General features: G+C 31.9%; 1 protein-coding gene across 1 annotated transcript in view; it reads left to right on the forward strand.

Moving 5' to 3' along the window:
- Positions 1–1,115: 1,115 nt before the first annotated feature.
- Positions 1,116–23,578, forward strand: part of LOC129920151 (carboxypeptidase D) — a 45,644-nt gene continuing 23,181 nt past the window's right edge. Inside the window, exons 1-6 of the mRNA XM_056001374.1 lie at positions 1,116–1,133; positions 1,193–1,684; positions 12,840–13,075; positions 13,140–13,619; positions 13,678–13,775; positions 14,625–14,724. Of these exons, the coding sequence (XP_055857349.1) occupies positions 1,247–1,684; positions 12,840–13,075; positions 13,140–13,619; positions 13,678–13,775; positions 14,625–14,724 (1,352 nt within the window). The 5' untranslated portion in view covers positions 1,116–1,133; positions 1,193–1,246. The remainder of the gene's footprint in view (positions 1,134–1,192; positions 1,685–12,839; positions 13,076–13,139; positions 13,620–13,677; positions 13,776–14,624; positions 14,725–23,578) is intronic.

The raw sequence follows: 23,578 nt of genomic DNA on the forward strand, positions 1-23,578 counted from the left end.
ATATCATCGAGTATTCTGTCAAAGTCAAAATAAAAAAATTCAAAATTAATTTAAAATCAAGAAAAATCAATAGAAAATAATTTTTAAAGCAAGAAATAAATGAATTAAAAGTGAAAAAAACCGTCAACACTGCTCTTGGAGTCTAGAAAAATGCACAGGTCAGTAAAAAGTAAGTGAGAAATGAGTGAAAACTCTCCAATTTTTCCTTAGAGCTGCGTACTGAAAAACGAAAAGCAAAACGAAATTTTCCGTTCAGGATTTCGTTAACGAAATTTTGTATGGAAATTTTTTTTTCGCTTCAGCAGCGTAATAGGCTGAAAGTGGGAAATTATCGATAAAAATAAAAAGAAATATGTGAAATTGAGAATTTAGCGGTTTTTTATTATCCCACTTGATCCATATAGATCATTAATTATTACACGTATTACAACAACATCAGATCTTGCTTTTCATCAAAATCACGAATCGTGATCTTGATTTTCATCAGGATCATGAATCGTGATCTTGCTTTTCATCAGGTTCACGAATCGTGATCCTGATGAAAACAAGATCTCATGTAGTTGTTGTAATACGTGTTAATGATCTATATGGATCAAGTGGGATGATAAAAAAAAACCGCTTTTCTCACATTTTCACACTAGAATATTTTACTTTATATATTTTCAGCTGGGTTTTGTTATAAAAAATAAATAATTGAATAATAATTATATACAAAAAAAAACATTTTGAGGTTATTTTGTTATATCTTGAAGGAATTTTAATCAAAGTACATAATGCCAAAAAAAAGTCCCTTTTAACACATTCTAACCCAATTCGCACAGCAAAAAAATAAATTTGATCCCTTTTTTAACCGTCAAAATTTAACCAACGCACACGGCCTAAATAGATTGGTGTGTGTGTTGTGTTGGCGTACCACTGAAACAGGCCCCGATGAAAAATTCAGAATTTGAGTTCAGATTGTGTCATTTGAACATAGTTCTTCTGTCAAAAATTCTGAATTCAGATTTCTAGACCTGAACGCACCTCATCTTTCATTCATGTTTCGTGCATTTTGTCGTTCGAGTTCAAGCAGCTTGAGATTCCTGTTCTTGATTTTCGTTTTCGCATTTTAGTAATTAGATGTGACCCAGACTGTATTAATTAAATTAAGAGTACATTGTTTTTTCTTCGCCTAAACAAAAACCCAAAAAAGCAATATTGTGCAAAAAAAAAACAAATTCAAGTTGAGTGATTTCTTTTTGTGATAATGATGTTATGGGTTCAATTATACGCAATCCTTCTCCTCGTCTTCACCACCCATTCATATGTTATTAAGAATGACGAACAATTTATCGAAAATCCATTTTATCACTCGCAAGAAAATCTGGAAGACCTTTTCTCACGCTTGCAGAAAACTTTCCCCGAATATGCCAAAGTTCATACCATTGGACATTCGCTAGAAGGAAGGAATTTAATGGTTCTGCAAATAGGAAAGAATGTACGTCATCGCAATCTTCTTACACCAATGGTTAAATATATCGGCAATATGCATGGTGACGAGGCAGTCAGTAGAGAAATGTTGATTTATCTGGCACAATATTTACTCTATAACTACGAGAAAAGTGATGAAATTTCAAAGCTTATCAATAGTACTGACATTTATATAATGCCTACAATGAACCCAGATGGATTTGCCAGATCTCAGGTAAATATATAACCCGTTATTGTTATTTTTCTAGTTTTCCTCAAAAGATTCAGGTGAAACAAAGGGGATGAAGACGTATACTTCTCCCCCACACTTTTGTCTACTGGTTCTCCTCAGATGGTAAAATCAATAAATTTTTCTATGTGCCTGTATACGCTTGACTTATACCTACCATACGCCCGAAAAAGTACTCTGATTCTGTATAGACATTCGTTTATCACTAGGTCAATGCAGAATAGAGTATCCATATTAATTAACAAGTTCTGAGATATTAGAGAGCTTCCTCTGAGAGAGAAATAGGGAATTGTGAATTGTGATTGCGACGAACTCTCTTGTATCGGAATTCGGAAATAATTATTATTGTTAGATATAATATACATATGTAAACAAAATAGACAAAGAGAGATTTTAAGTAACAGGTCAAAGACACTATTAAAAACAAAAAACCATTAAACTTTTTCGTTTAAAGTAGTTTGCCTCCTTTTACACATCATATTGCTTTGAAGCAACACTATATTTCTTTTTTACATCGCCACACAACGTCATCGATGTTGTGTAGAGTTGGTTTATGACGCATGTACCAGTAGGTACATATCAATAAATTAAAGTAAATCAATAAATAAAAGTGAAGTAGATAGGTATTTGCTCGTAAAGTGTTTTGTACACAGAATAGAAAATATTATAAAAAGCCATTCAACCTCCCACATTTCGGATTCGGACCAAATAGGTATTCTACTCAAGAGCTACGACAAATCACGAATAAGGGCGCAATAGAGCTGTGTTAATCGCGATTGATTCGTTCTTTTTGAATCGTTCACCAAAAAGATTGATTGATTTCAATCACCAGATTATTAGAAATACAATCATTTTTTAATATTGTTCAAGGGCAAGAAAAAGATCAGAGTAAACGAAAGGGAACGTAATGTTTCGGAAATCAGAACATCAACAAAAAATTTTGAAATAGAAATAAACAAATTATTTTATTTAAAACCAAAAAGAAAAACATCCAAAATGATTGAAAAAATGAACGATTGAAAAGAACGAATCATTGAACTGATTTTTAAGTTAATTTAAATTTTAACCTCTAAATCGATTTAAAGGCTTGCAAAACTTCATAAAACTCATGTCATACTTTGAAATAAATAAATAAACCAAAAAAAAACTTAATTTATTAATAAATCAAAAAAAAAAAAGAAACCAAAATGATTGAAAAAAATGAACGATTGAAAAGAATGAATCCTTGAACTGAACGACATATCGTCGGTGAAACCAGAAAAGTGTGTAACTCAATTTTAGCAGATTTTATAGGAGAGCATTAAAACCTCATCGTTTTGAAGGCATTTGTATGAGTTTTCATTTTCTAATTTGCTAATAAAATAAAAACTATGAACTTTAAGGGGATTCCCAGTTTAAGGAACGGTAAATATCAGGCACTCAAATCTAATTTTCAGAAATATTGGAGTTACACATTTTTCTGGTTTCACCGACGATATGAACGATTGAATCTCTTAAAATGAACGATTGACACAGCTCTAGGGCGCAACTATCATCAAAAAAAAAAAATAGACAGGTGGCCATGGCACTTAGGAATAGGTTGACTGCAGAGCTGGCATCGTAGGTTCGAGCCCAAGAGTCGGCTCCGAAGTTCTTCTAAATCGGCAGCTAAACTGAAGCCACCTGTCCGATAACATGATGTGCCACGTAGTTTTATTTTATTTATTTTTTTTTTTTTTATTTTTTAGATTTATCTTCGGATTAGATTAGATCTAAATATAAATGCAATCTTCAAAATAGCCGCTCAAAGAACAACAGAAATGATCAAGAGATTTGTTTGTCAAAGTTCATCATTACCAATCCTAAAAAAGCCAACTACTTGGCGATAGGATTGTGACGGACTTTTAAATGAACAATTTCCAATAGCTTCATCACAGTCGAATAAGTTAAGTGAGGTTGTTAAATACCCTAAAAGGGAAAAGCTGGAAAAATATTGGACACATCGGGCTTAGATGGCTTACAATTCTTGTCTCATAGCTAATACGAGATGATCACTTGCCTAATCAATGAAGGGAAAGTTTCCTTCCGGCGGTGTGGGTCCTCAAAAAATCTATTAAGTAGGTACACCTTCTATGCTTCCCTCCTCTCAAATTATACCAATTAAACGATCTTGGATTATAGTTGTCATATTCACGTTTTGACTGTCCTCAACGGGCTTAAAGTAAAGTACGGTAAAGAGAGGGTAGTATGAATATCAAATTTTTGTTGTCGGGAAAAAATCGTGTGCTTTTTGTAGGATATCGCATAAATCGAGTCACTTTTTTATCTTTCCAAAGATTGTACAACGACATCATAGCAATGTATAGCATAATAACCCTTTTGAAAAGTGTATTACGAACGAACTATTTTGGATACGCAGTGTTTTGTGGTCGCCATTTCCGGTCAAAAGACCATAAGGATAGGTTTTTCTACTATTTTCATTCATAAACCTTTGCTAAAGCGTAGTCTACCAACTGTTACTTTTAGATTATTAATTAAGCTTGTTTTATCTTTTAAAAATCAACACCTAACTACTTCTTAAAATACCAATTCGGTTCTGAAAGGGGACAAAAATTAAATAATATGGACAAATTACCAAATAAAAAAAGTCGGATTTCTCAAGAAAAAAATTTAATTCTCGGTTATTTATGGAATATTCTCAATAATGCTATACCATTTTGAAAAGAGAATGGAACACACCAACTTTTATGGTAAATTGCCGAAACATTGTAGTGTATTTTCTTTTACACAACGGTTCATTGAATTAGAGTCATGTACAATTTTTGAGTACTTAGTTGGACAAAAAAGTGATATTTGCTTTAAAACTGATGGAGTTGAGTTAAAAGTTTGTATGCATTTGGTAGCAGGGTTATTCAAAGTTCTGTCGCAAAAGAAAAAAATTGAGAAATCTTGAGATTTGTAGTCACGGCACATGAAAAACATATGACTGTCACCACCTACCCTATCTACCGTTTTCGTTTCGACGTTGACTTTTGGGACACCCTGTATAAAAGATGAAAAATTAATATAAAAGAATTACATACTTTTTTTTTAAAGCGATAATAAATTTTAAGGTGCGTGCGCCCTTGATATGCGAAGCTGTGATAATTACCGTTCGATTAAGCTGATGCAGTTGAGTTGATGTAACACACCATGAAGATCGTTGAGCGGGTCTTGGGTAGCCGGATTCGAAAAATAATTAGGCTGACCGATAACCAGTGCGGGTTTGTCGCGGGTAACTTAAGCACAGATGTAATCCAAAGTATCAGAATCATTATGGAAAATCATGGGGGAGAGTACGATAACTAAGGCGGCAAGAATTGATAACGATATTTTGTAGAGAAGTTCAATACAATCATTTTTACTATTGGAGGGGGGGTGGGGGGGTTCTATTTCCCCCCGTTTAAGCGGGAACTTCAATTTTCTAAAATATGACGAAAAATAAAAAAAAAATATTAAAAAACAACGGCAACACTTACAGTTATAAATGATACCTTTTTCAAAAGCCAGAATTGCACACTTAATTTTAATTTTTAAATCAAATTATTTCAATTCTCTCGAAAATTATTTCAATTCTCGAAATAATCAACTTCAAAATCAAAATTTGTGAAAAAAAGTTAAAAAAAAAACACATTTAATACTATTTTTACCAAGACTATGAAATTAATCGATGAAATAAACTGCCGCAATTAATTTCTTACCAAATTCTGAAAACCATATGCTTCTATGTCTTCTAGTTTTTGAGAAAATTGAAAATTAAAAAACTTCCTTTGTATCAAATTTGTATTTTTTTTGTTTTTCCTTGTTTGCATAAACATAATGCTTGCAAGCAGTATGTCCCCTTGCAACCCCCCTGCTTGGGCTCACTATTATAGGATTTGGGGTGGGTGCGAGTTCGGGTGTAGGCAAATTTTCTTCAGAATTTAAAAGGTTTTTTCGAATTCAAAAGAAACTTTGTACATACCCAACCTTGACCCCACCCCAAATCCTATAGTGTGCCCAAGCAGGGGGGTTGTAGGGGGGCAGCATGGCCCCCCTTAGGCATCTCACTTTGATACGCCTTGAATTGCATACTTCTACCATTTTTATTTATTTTTAAGTATTCTTTTTAAAAATATCGCGAGATTCTTAGGACCAATTTAATAGCCTAAGCGAAGCAACGAAGTTGTCTGAGCGGGACAGAGGATACAAAAGGGAGTTTAAATCTTATGAGCCCTCAAAGCGGGCCAGGCATGATACGTTAAATTTAAAAAGCTGTTAACATTGGCGAAAATAGCCAAGAAAATGAAAATCTGATGAAAAGGTAATTTTCTTATTTTTAATTTTCTCAAAAACTAGAAGGCATAGAAGCATATGGTTTTCAGTACTTGATAAGAAATTAATTAAGGCAGCTTATTTCATCTATTAATTTCATATTTAATATCACAGTCATGGTAAAAATTTTATTCAATGTGCTTTTTCAAACTTTTTTCACAAATTTTGACTTTGAAATCGATTATGTCGAAGACCATTTATTGAAATAACTTGATTTTAAAATTGATTGATTGATTTTAAGTGTGCAATTCTGGCTTTTGAAAAAGGTATCATTTATAACTATAAGTGTTGCCGTTGTTTTTGAATAATTTTTACTTGCGATATAGGTACTATATATCAAGTTATGCATTCGTACAAAAAAAAAAAAGTTGAGATAACATTTTTCCATTACATGACGATGGTAGAGAATGCCAAAAAAGTGGGTCCCGGAAGTCCGTCTGTCTGTCTGTATACGAAGCTACAGCCTAAACGGATGGACCGATTAATGTCAAACTTGGTATGTAGCGTTATTTAGCGACTCCCCAGAGGTTTTTTTGGAATTAATTTTTTTGGTCCAAAAATAACGGTACTTGTCATACACCGTTTTTAGTGAAGTTGATATTGCTCAAAAACGGCTCCAACGATTTTGCTTACAAAATTCATATGTAAGTTTTAAAACAATGTCTATCTTCTAATGAAAAAATATTTTTTTGAAAATCATTATTAACGGTACCTGCCATAGAACCGTTTTTTTAAATCCGATTTGCTCCGAAACCGCTAATTCGATTTTAACAAAACTTTTTGTGAAGAAGCATAATTTTAATATAAACCAAAAATCAAATTTTGAAAAAATTAATTTTTGGATTTAAAAAAAAAATTTGAAATTTTTTTTTCAAAAATCAAATTTTCGAAAACGGGACATTGGAAATTTTTTTGAAATTTTGTTTTTAGATGTTTTTCACAAAATGGCATACCAAATTTATTTTAAAACTTTTTTTCCAAAAAATTATTAAAAAAAAAATTAGTTTTTTAAAAAACGGCTCTAACGCTTTTGAAATTTTTTTTCTAAAAATGCACCTTAATATATCAAATAAAACTACATAGTTTTTTTGGAGGTCAATTTGATTTCAGATTTTGTTTTAATTTTTTTAACCCTTTCGAATCCAAGCTATGAAAATCAATATTAAAAAATGTTTTTTCGGTATTATCGGGTCAAAAATATCACAACTAAGAAATATGAATAGCAAAAAGTTATTTTCCAAAATAATAAATAGCAAAACTAATGTGTTATTCTCATGATACATGTAAGTAATATGCACTGCCTATGACCACCAAAAAAAGTCGGAGAACTGAGAAAATAACTTTTTATGAAACTATAATGTATGCTACTTCTTCTAAGCAAAAAAAAACAAAACACTTTCTGAATTAACATCTTTTATATCTTTTTTTAAAAATTATGACCATATAAAAAAAAAATTCGTTTGCAAAAAAAAAAAAAAAATGTGAATTTCAGTCCCTTTTTCGATAAAAAAAAATTAAGGTATGATATTTGACTAACTTTTTGTAATAATCCAGTAACTAGGCATTATTATCTTTAAATTAAGCCATGGAAACCTAAAAAATTGTTTAATTTAATATTTTTTACGAATTTTTAAGAAAATGTTACATGAGAGTAACGCTGGGTCCGAAAGGGTTAAAAAACGAATTTTATATTTTTTTAAAATTTTTTTTTTATATTTTTTTATACCTACATTTCCCAAATTTCTATATCAAAAGTCTTAAAAATATAAGCAATTTTTACTCTAAGACCAAGTTCGTGCGACCCAGTCGTGCATTTTATTTTTTTTATTTTTCGTCATATTTTAAAAAATTTCCCCTCCCGCCTAAAAGGGGGGAGATAGACCCCCTCCCATAGTGAAAAATGTTTGTATTTGACTGTTCTACAAAATTCCGTTATTATTTTTCACCGCCTTAGTTATCGTACTCTTGCCAAATCATGGAGATTCGGCACCTAAAAATACAGTTGAAACTCGATTATCCGGGATTCGATTAACCGGGACGCTCTATTATCCGTGATGAAAATATTTGAAATTCTTTCTCGACAATAAACAAAATTTATTTATTTTAACTCTATTATCCGTAATAAACTCTACTATCCGTAATATGAGAACAGGAAAGAAGAAAATTTAACTAAAACATACAAAATCGGCACTCAAAAATAAAGAAAATAATTTAAATTTTTTTTATTTATATTTTTTATTTTCTTATTTTTTTTTTTTTTTGATAAGTAGAATTATCCTGGAACAACATATCAGGATTTACTGCTAGTTGAGCGCATTCACATTAATTCAATCGAAGAAAAGCAACGGGTAAAATCCCCTGTCACACAATAGGTGTGTTTTTTATAACCACCGGGCTTAGCTGGACAAAAAAAAACGCCTCGGGGATTAACCGGAAATCTTGGCAGCACTGCTTATTGAATGTTCCGAAATCAGCAGACACAAAGTAAATTTAGAGTTTTCATATTTATCGCTTTCGGGTTTTCTTGTATTTTTCTTGTATGTTTTACATACAAAAATGTATGCTAGCAAAACTAGTTAAACAAATTTTGTCATTACAAACGTCAGTTTTCCCGTTTGTAAACCAATTCTAAACAATTTATGAAAAAATTAGTTTAGTACCACAGATTTAAAACTGTTCAAAAAGTTAACCCAGAATTATAATTGGAGGAAGCAGTCGGAAGCTTATGTCAAATCCTACGTTTTTTTTTGTTGTTTTCTTTGAATTTTTGATAAGTTTTCATCCGTCGAGTGCAGTTGGAAGCGTTGTTCCCCTCCGTTTCATCGGACGCTTCAGTCAATTATAGTTCTACCTTTAAGCCCAGGGATATCATCGGGCTTAACAACTAAGCCCAAGGGGCTAAGGTGTTGCTTCATTCAACATGTAAATTGCTTAGCCCTGACTGCGCTTTTTTTGTCCAGCTAAGCCCGGTATAAAAAACAAACCTAAACATGCAACAATTTTTTTATTTTCCTTAAAGTTCATAATACTCGTAATTAATCTCGTGATATTGTAATGTATGTTCAAACAAAAATATAATTTTTTAATTGTTTTCTTTTTTTTTTAATAAATTTTTTAATAAAAACTTAAAAACATATAAATTTTTTCTTGAAAAAAAAAGTTCTATTATCCGGGATTTTCGATTATCCGTAATGGGCTCGGTCCCGACAATCCCGGTTAATCGAGTTTCAACTGTAGTTGGAAAATGTAATTAAAATCAAATAAAATAACAATATACATATTTGTATCAGAGTTTAAGATAGACTAATAAATTTTCATTGAAACATAAACATACTACAAACAATATTGATGCTAGATATATAAAACAAGTAATTTACAGTAGATTCTTAATAATCATATAGAACTTCAACAAAAATAAATGATTTGCTGTAACAAATGGGAATTATCATAACCTCAATCAACGAACGGTTCACAAAATCAGTTTTTTGAAAAATTTAAATTAAAAATAAATTGATTTTTTTACCAATCGAAAATCTCATAATTTTTTTCTGAAACACTATTTGTTTACCCGTGTGCAGCCAAACTCGAGTTTATGACTCTTAATTGATTTTAATGGGACAATAAGTGGAATAGCTTTACACTCAATTCAAACAGCTGTTAATTTAAAGGAGATGAAAAGAATTTACTTCTTTCTTTATTTTTGTTTTATTTTATCATGGGAATAATACAGAAAATAACAGAGTCAATTAATTTTATTATCACAGCTAACAATACAAGTAATTATGTAGCGCCCACAATTTATACCGTCGCGAATCTTACTGTTATAATATGGAGCTATTGTAGGCATTTTTAAAATACATACGTGTTAATAAATACATATAAATGTCTGATTTATTCTTATGGGCTATTGATTATGTCGAAAAAAAACAGGGTAATAAGGAACTAAGACGTTCACGGGTTTTTATTGCAGAAATCGTTCTATGTATTATAAAAGAAGATAAAACCGCGGAGTGCTATTAAATGAGAGGTTGGAAACTGAAGATAGGGGTGCAAAAGCCGCCTTTTTGGTTTTTTCAATATATCTCGTAAACAAAGCAAAATTTTAAAATATTGCACTTAATATAATTATAATTTTAGCTTTCGAAAAAAGTATCGTTTATAACTATAAGTGTTGCCGTTGTTTTTTAATAAATTTTTTTGATTTTAAGTATTTTTTTTTTAGAAAATTGCCCCTCCCGCCTAAACGGGGGGAGGTAGCCACCCTCTCCCATATTGAAAAATGATTTTATTTAACCCTTCTACAGAATACCGCTATTTATTCTTGGTTGCTAAGTTACCGTAATTTCCCCTCAAATGTTTCTTTTTTACTTGAGAAAAACTGAATCTGCGAAAAAAAATAGGTTCAAATGGCCATACTTCGGTTAATTTTCAATGAAAAAATGTAATAAAACCAGCATTTTAAAGAAAATTTAATCTTCTATCTTTTATTACAGCAATATTAATGCCTATCTCAGCCCAAATAAGAGACACAACCAAAAAAGTAAAAAAACTCAAAAAATCGATTTTTTTTTATGTTTGTTTTGACTGTTTTGGTAAGGAAATTTTTTTATCAATTTTTTAAAAAAACATTATTGTTAATTCTCTACAAAATGTGTTAAGTGCAATATCTCAAAATTTTGCTTTGTTTACGAGATACATATATTGAAAAAAAAAACAAAAAGGGGGCTTTTGCACCCCTATCTTCAGTTTCCACCCTCTCATTTAATAGAAAGATTACCGCAATAAGAACTAGTGAAAGTCTTACTTCCTTTCTGAAAGACATAACACTTTTTAACAAAATTAAACTTTTTTTTGTTGCCGAAATAATGGTTTTCGGTGTGCTGAACTCGAATCCGAAGTCAAAAAAAATTCATCAACTTACCGTTAGAAAATGCAGTACTTCGGACCTAATTCATTTATATAAGTAAAATTGTTTGAGAATATTTAGTAACGGTCTTTATAAGAACTATTTTCCAACTTTTTAAATCTGTTTAAATCTTTCCGATATCTTTTTTACCGCCCGAGATATCCTCAGTTGTTTGGTATTTTTATAAATTTAAAAACGTCATTATCTCCTTTATGATATATGAAGCCAAACCCACTAACTTCATTATAAGATATCTCGGGCAATACAAAAGATATTGAAAAGATTTAAACAGGTATCGAAAGATGGAAAACAGTTCTTATAGAAACCGTAACTAAATATGCTCAAACAATTTTCCTTATACAAAAGAATAAGGTCCGAAGAACTCAAAAAAACGTTTTATTGCATTTTCTAACGGTAATATCTCAAAGAACGGGAGCTGATTAGTTGTTTCTGACTTCGGATTCGACTTCAGCCCACCGAAAACCTTCAGAAAAGTATATTTTTAATTCGGAAACAAAACCCTTGTAAACCAGTGTAACCTATAGCCTATTAAGACAATATTGTCTTATAGCTTAAAGCGTTTCCTATAAGTAATATATTATACATTACATCAATATTCATAAACGCATTATATACATAGCTCCGTGAAGCCAGAACTGCGACCTCAAAATTTTTGAACCAAACTTGTCTAGTTCGTTTGTCAACCTTTTGTCCATGTTTTTCCGCTCAAAATTTTCGTTTGTGTACCATTCAAAAACATTTTAGAGCAAATTCTTTTTTTTTTTATATATACAGGGTGTCCCAAAAGTAATAGATCAAATGAAATATGCGGATAAGCCAGCTTAAGGGCTCTCAGAATTTGGTAACTTGTTCATCCCGAATCCCTACGGTTTTCGATTAAATGCAGTTTTTATGTATTTTCCTTCCTACACCCATATTTAATTGTTGATTTTTTACAATTCTTTCGCTAAAACATTGTCTAACAATTGGAAACAATTAATTAATCAAAATAAGTTTTATTTCGTACACCATTTCGTTACAAATTAATTAACAGATCCAAGTTTTATAAAAACTCAATTTTTTACTTTTATTTGAGAGGTACACCCCCAAAAAAAATTTGTATGGTGTGGCACTAGTTTATTATTTTAAAAGCTTGTCGTGTTATTGCAGTTTTCAAAAAAATAAAAATTTCAATAGTTGAAGTTAGAACGAAAAATATTACAATTTAAATGCAAAAAAAAACGGGGATTTTCAGAGCAAAATAACAAAGAAAAATAAACACATGTTGTCGACTGTTGTTTGTTTATTTCTTTTTGAACAAAAGCCTCTATCTTTGTTTGTTATTTTGCTCTGAAAAACGCTGTTTTTCGCATTCAAATTGTAATATTTTTCGTTCTTACTTCAACTTTGGAAACTTTTTGGAAAATGGTATTTTTAACATGAAGGCTTCGTCGGATCTTCGTACTTTTAATTCTATAAAGTAGTGTTTCCCAACGTGTAATCAATTGTTTTTGTTGTCTTCCAAAATAAACGCAATATTCTTACTTATTTTCTTTAAGATTCATTTTTTTTTTTGATTTTTTAAAATTTCATGTATAGTCACAAAATGTCAGGGGCATGAGAAATTTGGGAAGGTTCTGGTGGGACATATCTCAAAAAAGGTTGGGAAACACAGCTATAAAGTTTCAGTACTGCCCCAAGAGGTCATTAGATTTACTACAAACATTTCTGTTTTAAATGGAAATCCATATAAGAAACTTGTACCATAGGAGCAAAAAGTGCCACCCAGTCGTGCATTTTATTTTTTTAACTTTTGAATTTTGAGAAATATTTTTACTTTCAGAAAGTAGTTTGATTATAAATATGAATCTTTAAACTCAAATACCAACTTTTTAATTCTAGGAAGGAAGTTGTGATTCACTTCGCAATTATGTTGGACGGCACAATGCTGCTGGCATGGATCTAAACAGAGATTTCCCGGATCGCCTAGAAGATGAACGTACAATTCAAATAAAAGCATCTCAAAGACAGCCAGAAACATCAGCTATGATTGAATGGTTGGTAAACAATCCATTTGTTTTGTCTGCGAATTTTCATGGAGGTGCTGTAGTGGCTAGTTATCCGTATGATAACTCTTTGTAAGTTTCCCTTTATGGCTGCGTTGATATATAAAATTATTTACTTTAATTTAACTTTGTATAGGAACCATCACGAATGCTGTGAAGAAAGTCTTACCCCAGATGATTTAGTTTTTAAAACACTTGCTCATGCGTATTCGGATAATCATCCAGTTATGAGGACAGGAAAAGAGTGCAATGAAACATTTACCAATGGTGTTACAAATGGCGCATTCTGGTATGAATTGAATGGTGGTATGCAAGATTTCAACTATGCATTTACCAACTGCTTCGAGCTAACAGTTGAGCTTTCATGTTGCAAGTACCCTTTGGCATCAACACTGCCAAATGAATGGCATAAAAACAAGCAAAGCCTTATAAGTCTCCTAAAGATGGTACATATGGGAGTTAAAGGATTGGTTAAAGATATAAATGGTTATCCTATAAACGATGCTAAAATCGTTGTTCAAGGTATTGAAGACAAAATGATTCGCACCACAAAGCGTGGGGAGTACTGGCGACTCCTTACACCTGGAACATATAAAATTCAAGCCGTAGCTTTTGGGTAATATAAAAAAACAAACTATCCTACAATATTTTGATTTAATTTTTTATTTGAATAGATATGAGGCAAGCCCACTGATCAAAGTTGAAATTCTAAACAAAGAAGAACCTGTTCGTGTAGATTTTAACTTGAAACCTGCGGGTGCACTTAATGATGGTATCAGCAATTTTTATAGTCCATACTACTTTAGACATTAGTTTATAAATGATGCACAAAAATGGATAATGGTGTTTTGTTTTATAAAATCGACTCTCTTATTGTGTTATGTATCCATAATCATTGTAGCATAACTGGGGTCGAATTACAGCACACGATTACGATCATACGTTAACGTTTTGATTATTTCTCTCTCTATTTATTTAGTAGAAAAAGATAGGGACACATAGCAACGATACGATAACGAACGTATGCCGTAATTCGACCCCTGTTTCTCAGTTTTTATTTAATTTCATTCAAACAGCAGATTATGTATTTTTTTTTATTCATTTAACTTAACACATTAATATATTATACTGTTGAGGTCATGTATTCTCCAGCCTAAAATTCTGTATCACTTTTTATTTATGAACTTTGGAAAAGGGCTTGCATTAATGTTATGAACTTTTTGAAATTTGCTATTATAGAAATATGCATCACAAAATAAATACCATCACAATAAATTATTTCACCTACTTTCACACCCATAATTTTCATTTCAAGCATTTATATAAAATCGGATTGATTTATTTGTACATACATACATATAAATAGAAATAATAAAAATTATTCTTTAAAATAATACATATGCATTAAGGAAAATGTTGGAATAATACATGCCTTGAAAAGAAATCAAATATAAATGGTTTTAAAAAAGTATTTTTTTTTTTAATATATTACTATAATATTGTTTGGGAGTTGGTTTTTGTCTGGGTATGGATATGGTTATATTTAATTTAGTATAATTCATTTGAATAATGCAGATCAATCATGACGTTTTAATACAAATATCTGGAAATACTCTTACAGACTCATTCCGAAAGATCAAGGTGGAAAGATCAGATAAAAACTCACATGGTTTTTCAACAACAACTAAATTCGTGCACCACAACTATACGCAAATGGAAAAGTGCGTAGAAACTTTTTTTTTTTCTTTATTTAAATTAAATTTTCCATACAAATAATATTTATAATTTTTAGCGGAGCTTATGCATTCCCCTTAATAGAAAAACTGCTTGAGTTCGTTAATTTGAATTAACTTGCATAACTTGCACAAAACTTATTTATTGCAGTATCCACTGATTTGTTGATGTATATATTTTGGACCGAGAGCTCACAGCAAATTTTGGGTGTGGAGGTGTAACCAAAATGTGGGTATGCAGTTTTATAGCCTTATGCGTCCTTATGACGAATTCTGGCAGCTTTAAATCGCGGCTTTAGTTGGTTTTCGGGGGGTAAACAACGTGGGTTTTCCAATTAATGTAAGAAGGTTAAAGTAACACGAACCCACATCCTGAATCTAAGGACTGATGCTCTGTCATTTCACCTAAGCCTGAATACCTCAATCTCAAAATATAAGCTTTTTTTAACTAACCATATCAGCTCTTTTCTTGGATAGTTTTAAATTAAAACAAACAGACAAAAAATAAAACAGAAAAGTCTCCAAAACAAAGCCGCTTAAACAAATTATCAGCCCTATTCTGCTATTCGATTCACGTGAATCGAAATATTTCATGGCTTTATTACGTCAAAATGGCTTAGAAAAGCATCTTACTTTTGAAATCAAAACGTTGTGTCCGCCTGTCTTAGCAATTCTAAAGAAAAATAAATTACTTAAATTTAATTTTATCCCCCATTTAAAGGCTAATTATTTTAGACTTTCACGTGAATCGAATAGCAGAATAGAGCCGTATATCTTGAGTTCTTTTTTTTTTTTTTTTTAGTTAATATCGTACGAGTATGTTTAATCAAAAATAAAATAAAAAAATTTACATAAAGACATTTCGTATCATTTTGAGGTGTAAAATGTAAACCAAAAGATATCGTGCGACGATAGTGATTATTGGAGTTACGGAATTCAACAGATATGTAAAATCTGGGGCTCTATTACGTAATACGAAACAAGCGGCAAGTCAACGATACTGAAGTAAACGATAGTCACGACAAACTCAACCGAAAAAATTATTTTTTTGAGGCTCACATGAATTCTCCCAGCAAACGCAATAATGTTATGACAGCTTAACAAAAACGAAAGTTAAACGATATGTAAATGGCAGTCGTAAAGAGTAACGAGTATCGTTGAAGAAAAACGATTATCGTAATACGTAGTCCAATTTACAATATTGATTGACGAGCACATAGGTCGATTTGAAAGATTTAGGCGGCTAAAATTAGTTCATGTTGTATTTTGTCTTAAAACCATACATAAAAAGTCCACTTCTTAAAGTAAACATGTACAGAAGAGTGTCCCGTCATTTTATGATGATTTTAGTTTTTAATATGATCTTACTTTTTAATTTAAACATAACTTTTGGGCCTCTACTATTTTTATCCTTTAAAGACTTTTGAAGCCCGAAAAGTTATGTTCAAATTGAAAAGTAAGATCATATTGAATCCTACTCGTTAATGGTACTTTTGATACCTCTTTCGATGAAATAGGAGCAAAAACGGGACGGGAATCTCTAATGTACAGTAGATCCCGCTTGACTTAATCCTTTTAACAGAAAAACCCAGTGGCCCTATTTTGTAAAACGATTATCGTTGAAACTACTTCGTTTTCGTTAAAATTGGACTACGTATTACGATAATCGTTTTTCTTAAACGATACTCGTTAGGCTAGGAACACACATGCGATTTTGATCGCGCGATTATTCAGTCGCAAGGATTTCAATGCCTGTAAACACACATGCTTCCCGCGATAAAAAATTTGAAAATTGTGTCTACAGTCATTTAAATCATTGTCATCTAATTTGCGACTGAATAATCGCGCGAAAAGAATCGCATGTGTGTTCCTGACCTTAATCTTTACGACTGCCATTTACATATCGTTTAACTTTCGTTTTTGTTAAGCTGTCATAACATTATTGCGTTTGCTGGGAGAATTCATGTGAGCCTCAAAAAAATAATTTTTTGGTTGAGTTTGTAGTGACTATCGTTTACTTCAGTATCGTTGACTTGCCGCTTGTTTCGTATTACGTAATAGAGCCCCAGATTTTACATATCTGTTGAATTCTGTAACTCCAATAATCACTATCGTCGCACGATATCTTTTGGTTTACATTTTACACCTCAAAATGATACGAAATGTCTTTATGTAAATTTTTTTATTTTATTTTTTGATTAAACATACTCGTACGATATTAACTAAAAAATATATCAACTAATTACACTGGTCAACAAGGTTTTTGCCACAAGAACCAAAATATACTTTTCTATATGTTTTTGATGTGCTGAACTCGAATCTGAAGTCAGAAAACTTTTATTGGCCTTCGTTTTTGAAATAAAACCGTTAGAAAATGCCGAAAACGTCATTTTGGCTGTTTTTATGTAGGGTAATTCCTAATGAAAAAAATTGTAACGGTGCCTATAAGAACTGGTTTTATTCTTTCAAAAAATGTTTTAATCTTTCCGATATCTTTTTTACTGCCCGAGATATTTAAAATTTAAGGAGTGATCTTAGACCCAGAAACAGCACTAAACCAAATTAAACTTTTTTTGTCACAAGAACCAAAATATACTTTTCTAAAGGTTTTTGGGTTGCTGAACTCGAATCCGCAATCAGAAAAATTCTATTGGCCTCCGTTCTTGAAATATAATCGCTATAAAATGCAAAAAAAACGTTTTTTTATAAAGGTTATATTTCAAGAACGGAAGCTAATAGAATTTTTCTGATTGCGGATTCGAGTTAAGCGACCCAAAAACCTCTAGAAAAGTATATTTTGGTTCATGTGGAAAAAATTTTATGACCAGGGACTTAAACTTTAGATTAAATTTAGTTTCTCTTTGGCTTACTAACTGAAACTTAAGATATCTCGAGCAATTTAAGAGATATGGGGAAAATTTAAACAGTTTTTGAAAGAAGAATATTTGTTCTTATAATCACCGGTCTGAAAGTTTCGCAACACCATCAGGTTTGAGACAAGGATGCATCCTGAGTACATTTCTATTCGCCCTTTTTATTAATGATATTGTTTCTTATCTTAATGGAGGGATTGATGTAGGTCGTACTAAAATCAAAGTTTTGATGAACGCTGATGATATAGTGCTGTTAGCAGACACGCCGATAAAACTCCAGATGATGATAACTAAGCTCGAAGAATTTTGTAAACTGTGGAACCTTACAGTAAACAGAGGAAAATCCCAAATAATGATTTTTGGTAGAGGCAAGAGACAGCGAAGTAGAAACTATATCTGGAAATTGGAGAGGGAAGCAGTGGAAGTAGTTGATAATTACAAATACCTGGGAGTAATACTAACACCACAAAATAGTATTAAAACTCACTTGCTAGAAAAACTGAAAAGTGCAAAAATTGCCATAAACACAACCTGGTTGACTTCGAGTCAAATATCAAATCTTTGAGGCAACAGCGAGATCAGTTATGTTTTATGCAACGCAAGTTTGGGGATATTTACAATATGAGAGTGCTTCTTAGGTTCTTTCTTAAAAGAGTACTGCACCTTCCCCGGACGACTCCCACATATATGTTACACATTGAAACTGGACTCCCACCATTGTTCATCACAACACTAAAACTCCATTTTGATTACGTCCTTAAAGTATTAAACATGCACGAAGCAAGACTTCCTAAAATAGTTGCTATGCACGCCATCGCAAAAAAAGCATCATGCTTTCAGAAATGGAACGAGCTGGCTGAGAGGACGGGACGTCCATTAAATTTATCGGGATTTAACATACAGGAAATGAAAGTTGAACTTTACAATATACTCCAGAATCTTGATGAAAAACTACATAAAGCCTTTATTGAAGAAGCTCAATCATCAATTTATCGAAGGTACTATTCGAAACTGGAACACGATCTAAGCATGATTAGCTATTTTGGAAGCAATGTCGATGCAAAAAAAATCTCAACCATATTTAAGGTGAGAGGAGAGTTACTGCCATTAAACTACATACCCCACCGGCCGGATTTGCCTATCACATGCTCCTTGTGTAACTTGAAAACCCGTGAAGACATCATGCACTTTATAGGCGTCTGTCCCATACTTAAAGCATTAAGAAAACTACACTTGGGAAAAGCTAATTACGAAGAGGATGAAGTTATTAATATACTGAACGGCCGTGATTGGACGGCTCTTTACAACTTTGTGAAATCAGCATTAAGATATAGAAACCAAATCTTAAGAGAAGCGTTTTAATTAAATTTTTAACCAAATGAAAAAAATGTATTGTAAACCTAGTGCACCTATTTATTAATTTTTATTATTGAAATCATAAACTTGTCAATTTGGCAGACGGCTTTTGCCATGTCTTTAAAGATTTGTAAACCGAATTCAAAAATGTACTTATGACGAAATAAAATCTATTTTCTAATCTAAATCTAAATCTAATCACCGGTACAAATTTGTTCATAATGAATTAACCCACATAAAAACAAAAGCTCGAAAACAGCCAAAATGACGTTTTTTAGCATTTTATAACGGTAATATCTAAAAAACGGAGGCCAATAAAATTTTTCTGACTTCAGATTCCACCCTTCAAGCAAACGAGTCTGACCTCGGTCCGAATCCGCTCCGCCTGAGTCCGACATCGACTACGAAACGGGTCCAACGGCGCGGTGGCTCAAATTAGTATGGAAATTATAATCACCGCGGAGCCGATTTTATATGTACCTTAGGGTGGGTCAAAAAATCGAAATTCTTTTTTTTGATTTGGTACTCCGAAAAATCGATTGCTAGACCCCTCTAGAATATACACACCAAATATGAGCTCTTTATATTAATGGGAAGGTCCTCCGCTTTGCAATTTTCCATTTTTACATCAAGCTTCTACTAAAAAAAAATAATTTTTTTATTAATTGACTTTTTAGCAAATTTCTTTTCATATTCTTGTAGGAAATTGAACGCTCTACAAAAAAGGCCTTATACACTTTTTTCGTTTATCTAACCGTTGAATAGATATTTGAGGTCCAAAAATCGAGAAAATCTTTAAAAATTCGTTTTTTGTTCTTAATTTTGTAACAAATTGAAAAATTATAATGATCAAACGCGCAAGACATATTCTTGTTGAAAATTGATTGCTCCACAAAAAAAGTCTTATTAACTTTTTTCATTAATGTAACCACTTTAAAGATATTCGAGGTCAAAAATAAAAAAAAATATAAAAACATTTTATATTTTTAAAAAATTTCTAATTCACTGAAACTTCATTATTTTCAAATTAGCAAGATATATTCTTGTAGGGGCTTAAACGTTCTACAAAAAAACGGGGCAAAAAACGCAGTTCGGGCTAAGCAATTTACATGTTAAATGCAACAACACCTTAGCCCCTCGGGCTTAGTTGCATTACTGTTGTTGCATTTAACGTGTAAATTGCTTTGCCCAGACTGCTGTTTTTTTGTTCAGTTTAGCCCCGGACTAATAAAAACGCCTACTATATTCACATTATTTTCATCTCTACGTTCCTTCCACTTTTGTTGTATTCAGCCCTATTCTGAGTTTCACGTGGAAATTTTTCCGCCCGGAATTCGAAAAGCTATCGTGAGTTTCACGCGAAGGGAATTTACATTTTCCTCTAAACTAGGTTCCTGTTCACCACAAAAATGCAAGTGAGAAAGGAGCTGTCGACTACCTAACATATTACCTGAAAAAAAAAAAAAAAATACGGGGAATTTTCCGAACGTGAACAACTTTTCGCCCGGAACTCAAAATAGGGGAGAAGTGAAATTTAATTTTTCCGGGTGGAATTTTGTGCACGTGAAACTCACGATAGGGCTAATTATCCAACTGCAATGCTTTCAATTATTGTGGGTAGAAACCATTTTACTTTTTTCTTTATAAAATCCGTTAGTACTCTATTTAGCACCGCAAAGTATGCAATTTCGTGACTATGACAGACGAGACGATAGTGATAGAGTTGCGGAGATCAAATTAATGACGATATCCTCAACGATTATCGTTTTGGTGACAATCGTTTTGAAAATTTGTTTTAAATAGAATTTCTGAAGGCAGTCATGTTCAGAGATACCCACAAGGAGATGGGAAACGTACGAATGTTTCCGATCTACTTTTGGATATCTCTGGTCATGCCGTCACTTCACTTTGGGTTTTTTGTTTTCTTTTTCTGGAGTTTATTTAAGACTTTTTCGAATTTTATTTCGTGAGCTACACTTTTTCTTCAAAAATCAAATTTTGTTTTTCCTTATACCTACCTAGTTTTGTTTTCTAGTTAATATACATAATTGTATTTTTTGATTATAACTTAGTTTGCTGCTGAAGAGAAAAGAAAAATCCCATATTAAAACTGCAGAACGAAATCGTAACCATAAAAATTCGTTATGCTTTTCGTTCTAGATTATTATAATTACTTTAGAAGTCTCCAAACATTTAAAAACATTTTTGCTTCCAAGACGTGAGCCATAGTACTCAGCTAGGCTAACATCTTGGAGAAACGGGGAGAAGCGCTGAGAGGGGAGTACGCCAATTTAAATTTGTATGCCTTACGGCCTTATTATTCACTGGTTTAAAAAATACATCTGGATGTAAAATTGTCAAAATAAATCCAAATCCAAAATAGTTATCCCGATTTTAACTATGAAAATAGTTAAAAAATAGTTAAAAATGACTATTTTTTTTATGTGTGATAGTGAATATTATGGATTTGGATTTATTTTTCACATTTCAATTTCTTTACATCCAGATGTATTTTTTAAACTAATGAATAATATGGCCGTTAGTAAAGAAATTAAGCAATTTGGTTTTTTTTGTGTGTACCTACAATTATTTTCTGCACTTAAAAATATTTTAGTTGAGCTCCACCCAAATAACTCCTAATTTCGGATACTTGCGTATTTTTCTAAATGAATACCTTGCATATAATGAGGGGGGCTTATTGCATTTCCAAACGAGCAGCTTTTGAAACTTGCACGCGATATGGAATTATTTTTTTTTTTAAAGGGGAGGCAGTACAAATTTTTTAAAAGACAAAGTGGTTAATCAATTAGGGGAAAGGTGCGGACAGTGAGACAGTGCAAACAGTGAGACAATCCATTTTTCTCTTTTCTGAAAATAAGCACAGTAACGCTAGTTTGGGTCAAAACGTTTATTTCCCCGTTTGCGTCTTTTAATTTTGTCCCGACTTAATTAAAGCTGTCCATTTCCCTACACCAGGCATGTCAAACTTGCGGCCCGCGGGCCGCATGCGGCCCACAACGCATAACTCTGCGGCCCAGTCCACATTTTTAATAATTTTTTGTTTCATGTTGCTCAATTTTTAAAGTTTTTGTCGATTTTAAATTTTGATAAAAAATATCTTACAAAAGGGAATAAGCTCTAAACGACGTTATCTATGGATTTCATGACCGGAGAGTTTCCAGACCGATCCAATACTTTAATTTTTGTATTGAAGTATAACGTGACATTCTTAATTTTATGGCAAGGACCCCATTATTAGAGTTGGGCACTTTAGTTCATTTGAGTGATCGATCACTTTAGTTCAAATCACGATACTGAACTAGTTCTGAACTAGTTCATTTTAGTTCAATTTATTTTAATCACCCCGGTTTTGTTAGAATTAAAAAACAAAATTAGTTTGTTTATTATTATGTAAATTTATGTAAAATTGACGCATTCTACATAATAAAACAAATACAACCTAAAAAAACAGATATGTACATATTTTATTTTTTATTTCGTTCATATAGTCTAGAAGAAGTTCGTTTTGCTTTCATTAAATCATTAATGCAAGGACAAAGATGCTACTAGTTTTTTGTTCTTGCTCAGAAATAAGACTAAGTGGTGCTTGAAGAAGAAACGCTGATACTGGCACAAGCCATCTTTCTAGCGCTATTTATTTTTGGAAAAAACTACAAAAATTGTTTTTTAAACGAAAAAATAAGCCTTCTGCATCATTATTTTTAATTTTGTGATCGGAAAAACTGTCACAAAATCAGTTTGAAAATTTTCACTTTTTGACTTTTTGCAAAAAGTAGCCGTTGTAGTTATACCTTGAATCTTGAGGTAGAGCAGAAGAACTGATTTCGCTCCACAAAGAATTGGATGCAATTTCATATGCACTTTGGTTTTTGAACACCTATTCTTTAAACGTCTGTCGGGTTAAAAGGACGCTGTCGGCATATAAATAAGACAAGGACCAAATTTTGTAATGTCATATTACGACTGCTCTAGGTCGCTGTTTAGTTTGTTGAAACAAATCTTTTTCGCTATTCGCGAACTAAATTGAACTAAGTAAGTGAACTAAGTTCACTAGTTCACCAAGATGAACTATGTAGTTCATTGAACTAGTTCGTTCGCGAACTACACAAGCCTACCCATTATGCACAAATAAAGAATCTTTGAGCCTCAAGCGTCAAGCCTATTCCGAAATCGTAGTATCAAAACGAAAATGTCTTTAAGAGCTTAATCTCTTTTACACGTTATTATTTATCGAAATTTATGAATTCTTTTTTTTTTTAAGTTAATCCGTATCTATCCTTATCGGTCGTATCAAAAATAATCCACAAAAAAGTATAAACTTTAATACTGAATATGAAAAAAGGCTTGCAGATTTATGTCTTTGAAAGACAAGTTCTCTTGATTTTCTTCGCTTTTTTCCTGTTAAATGTACCTGTTGATGCGAGTTGTTATTTAAGTCATTAAGAGGAATGAGTTACCTATAAGATACATCCTAACTATTCTTGGTCTTAGAAAAAACATGGTAAAAGGAATACATTAATGTTATCATTTTTCCTGTTTTTTCATAAATTTGTTTTATAAAAATTTTAGTTCTCCTTTTTTCTGCGGCCCAT

The sequence above is a fragment of the Episyrphus balteatus genome, chromosome 4 (assembly GCF_945859705.1).
Source record: "Episyrphus balteatus chromosome 4, idEpiBalt1.1, whole genome shotgun sequence".
Taxonomy (NCBI): Eukaryota; Metazoa; Arthropoda; class Insecta; order Diptera; family Syrphidae; genus Episyrphus; species Episyrphus balteatus.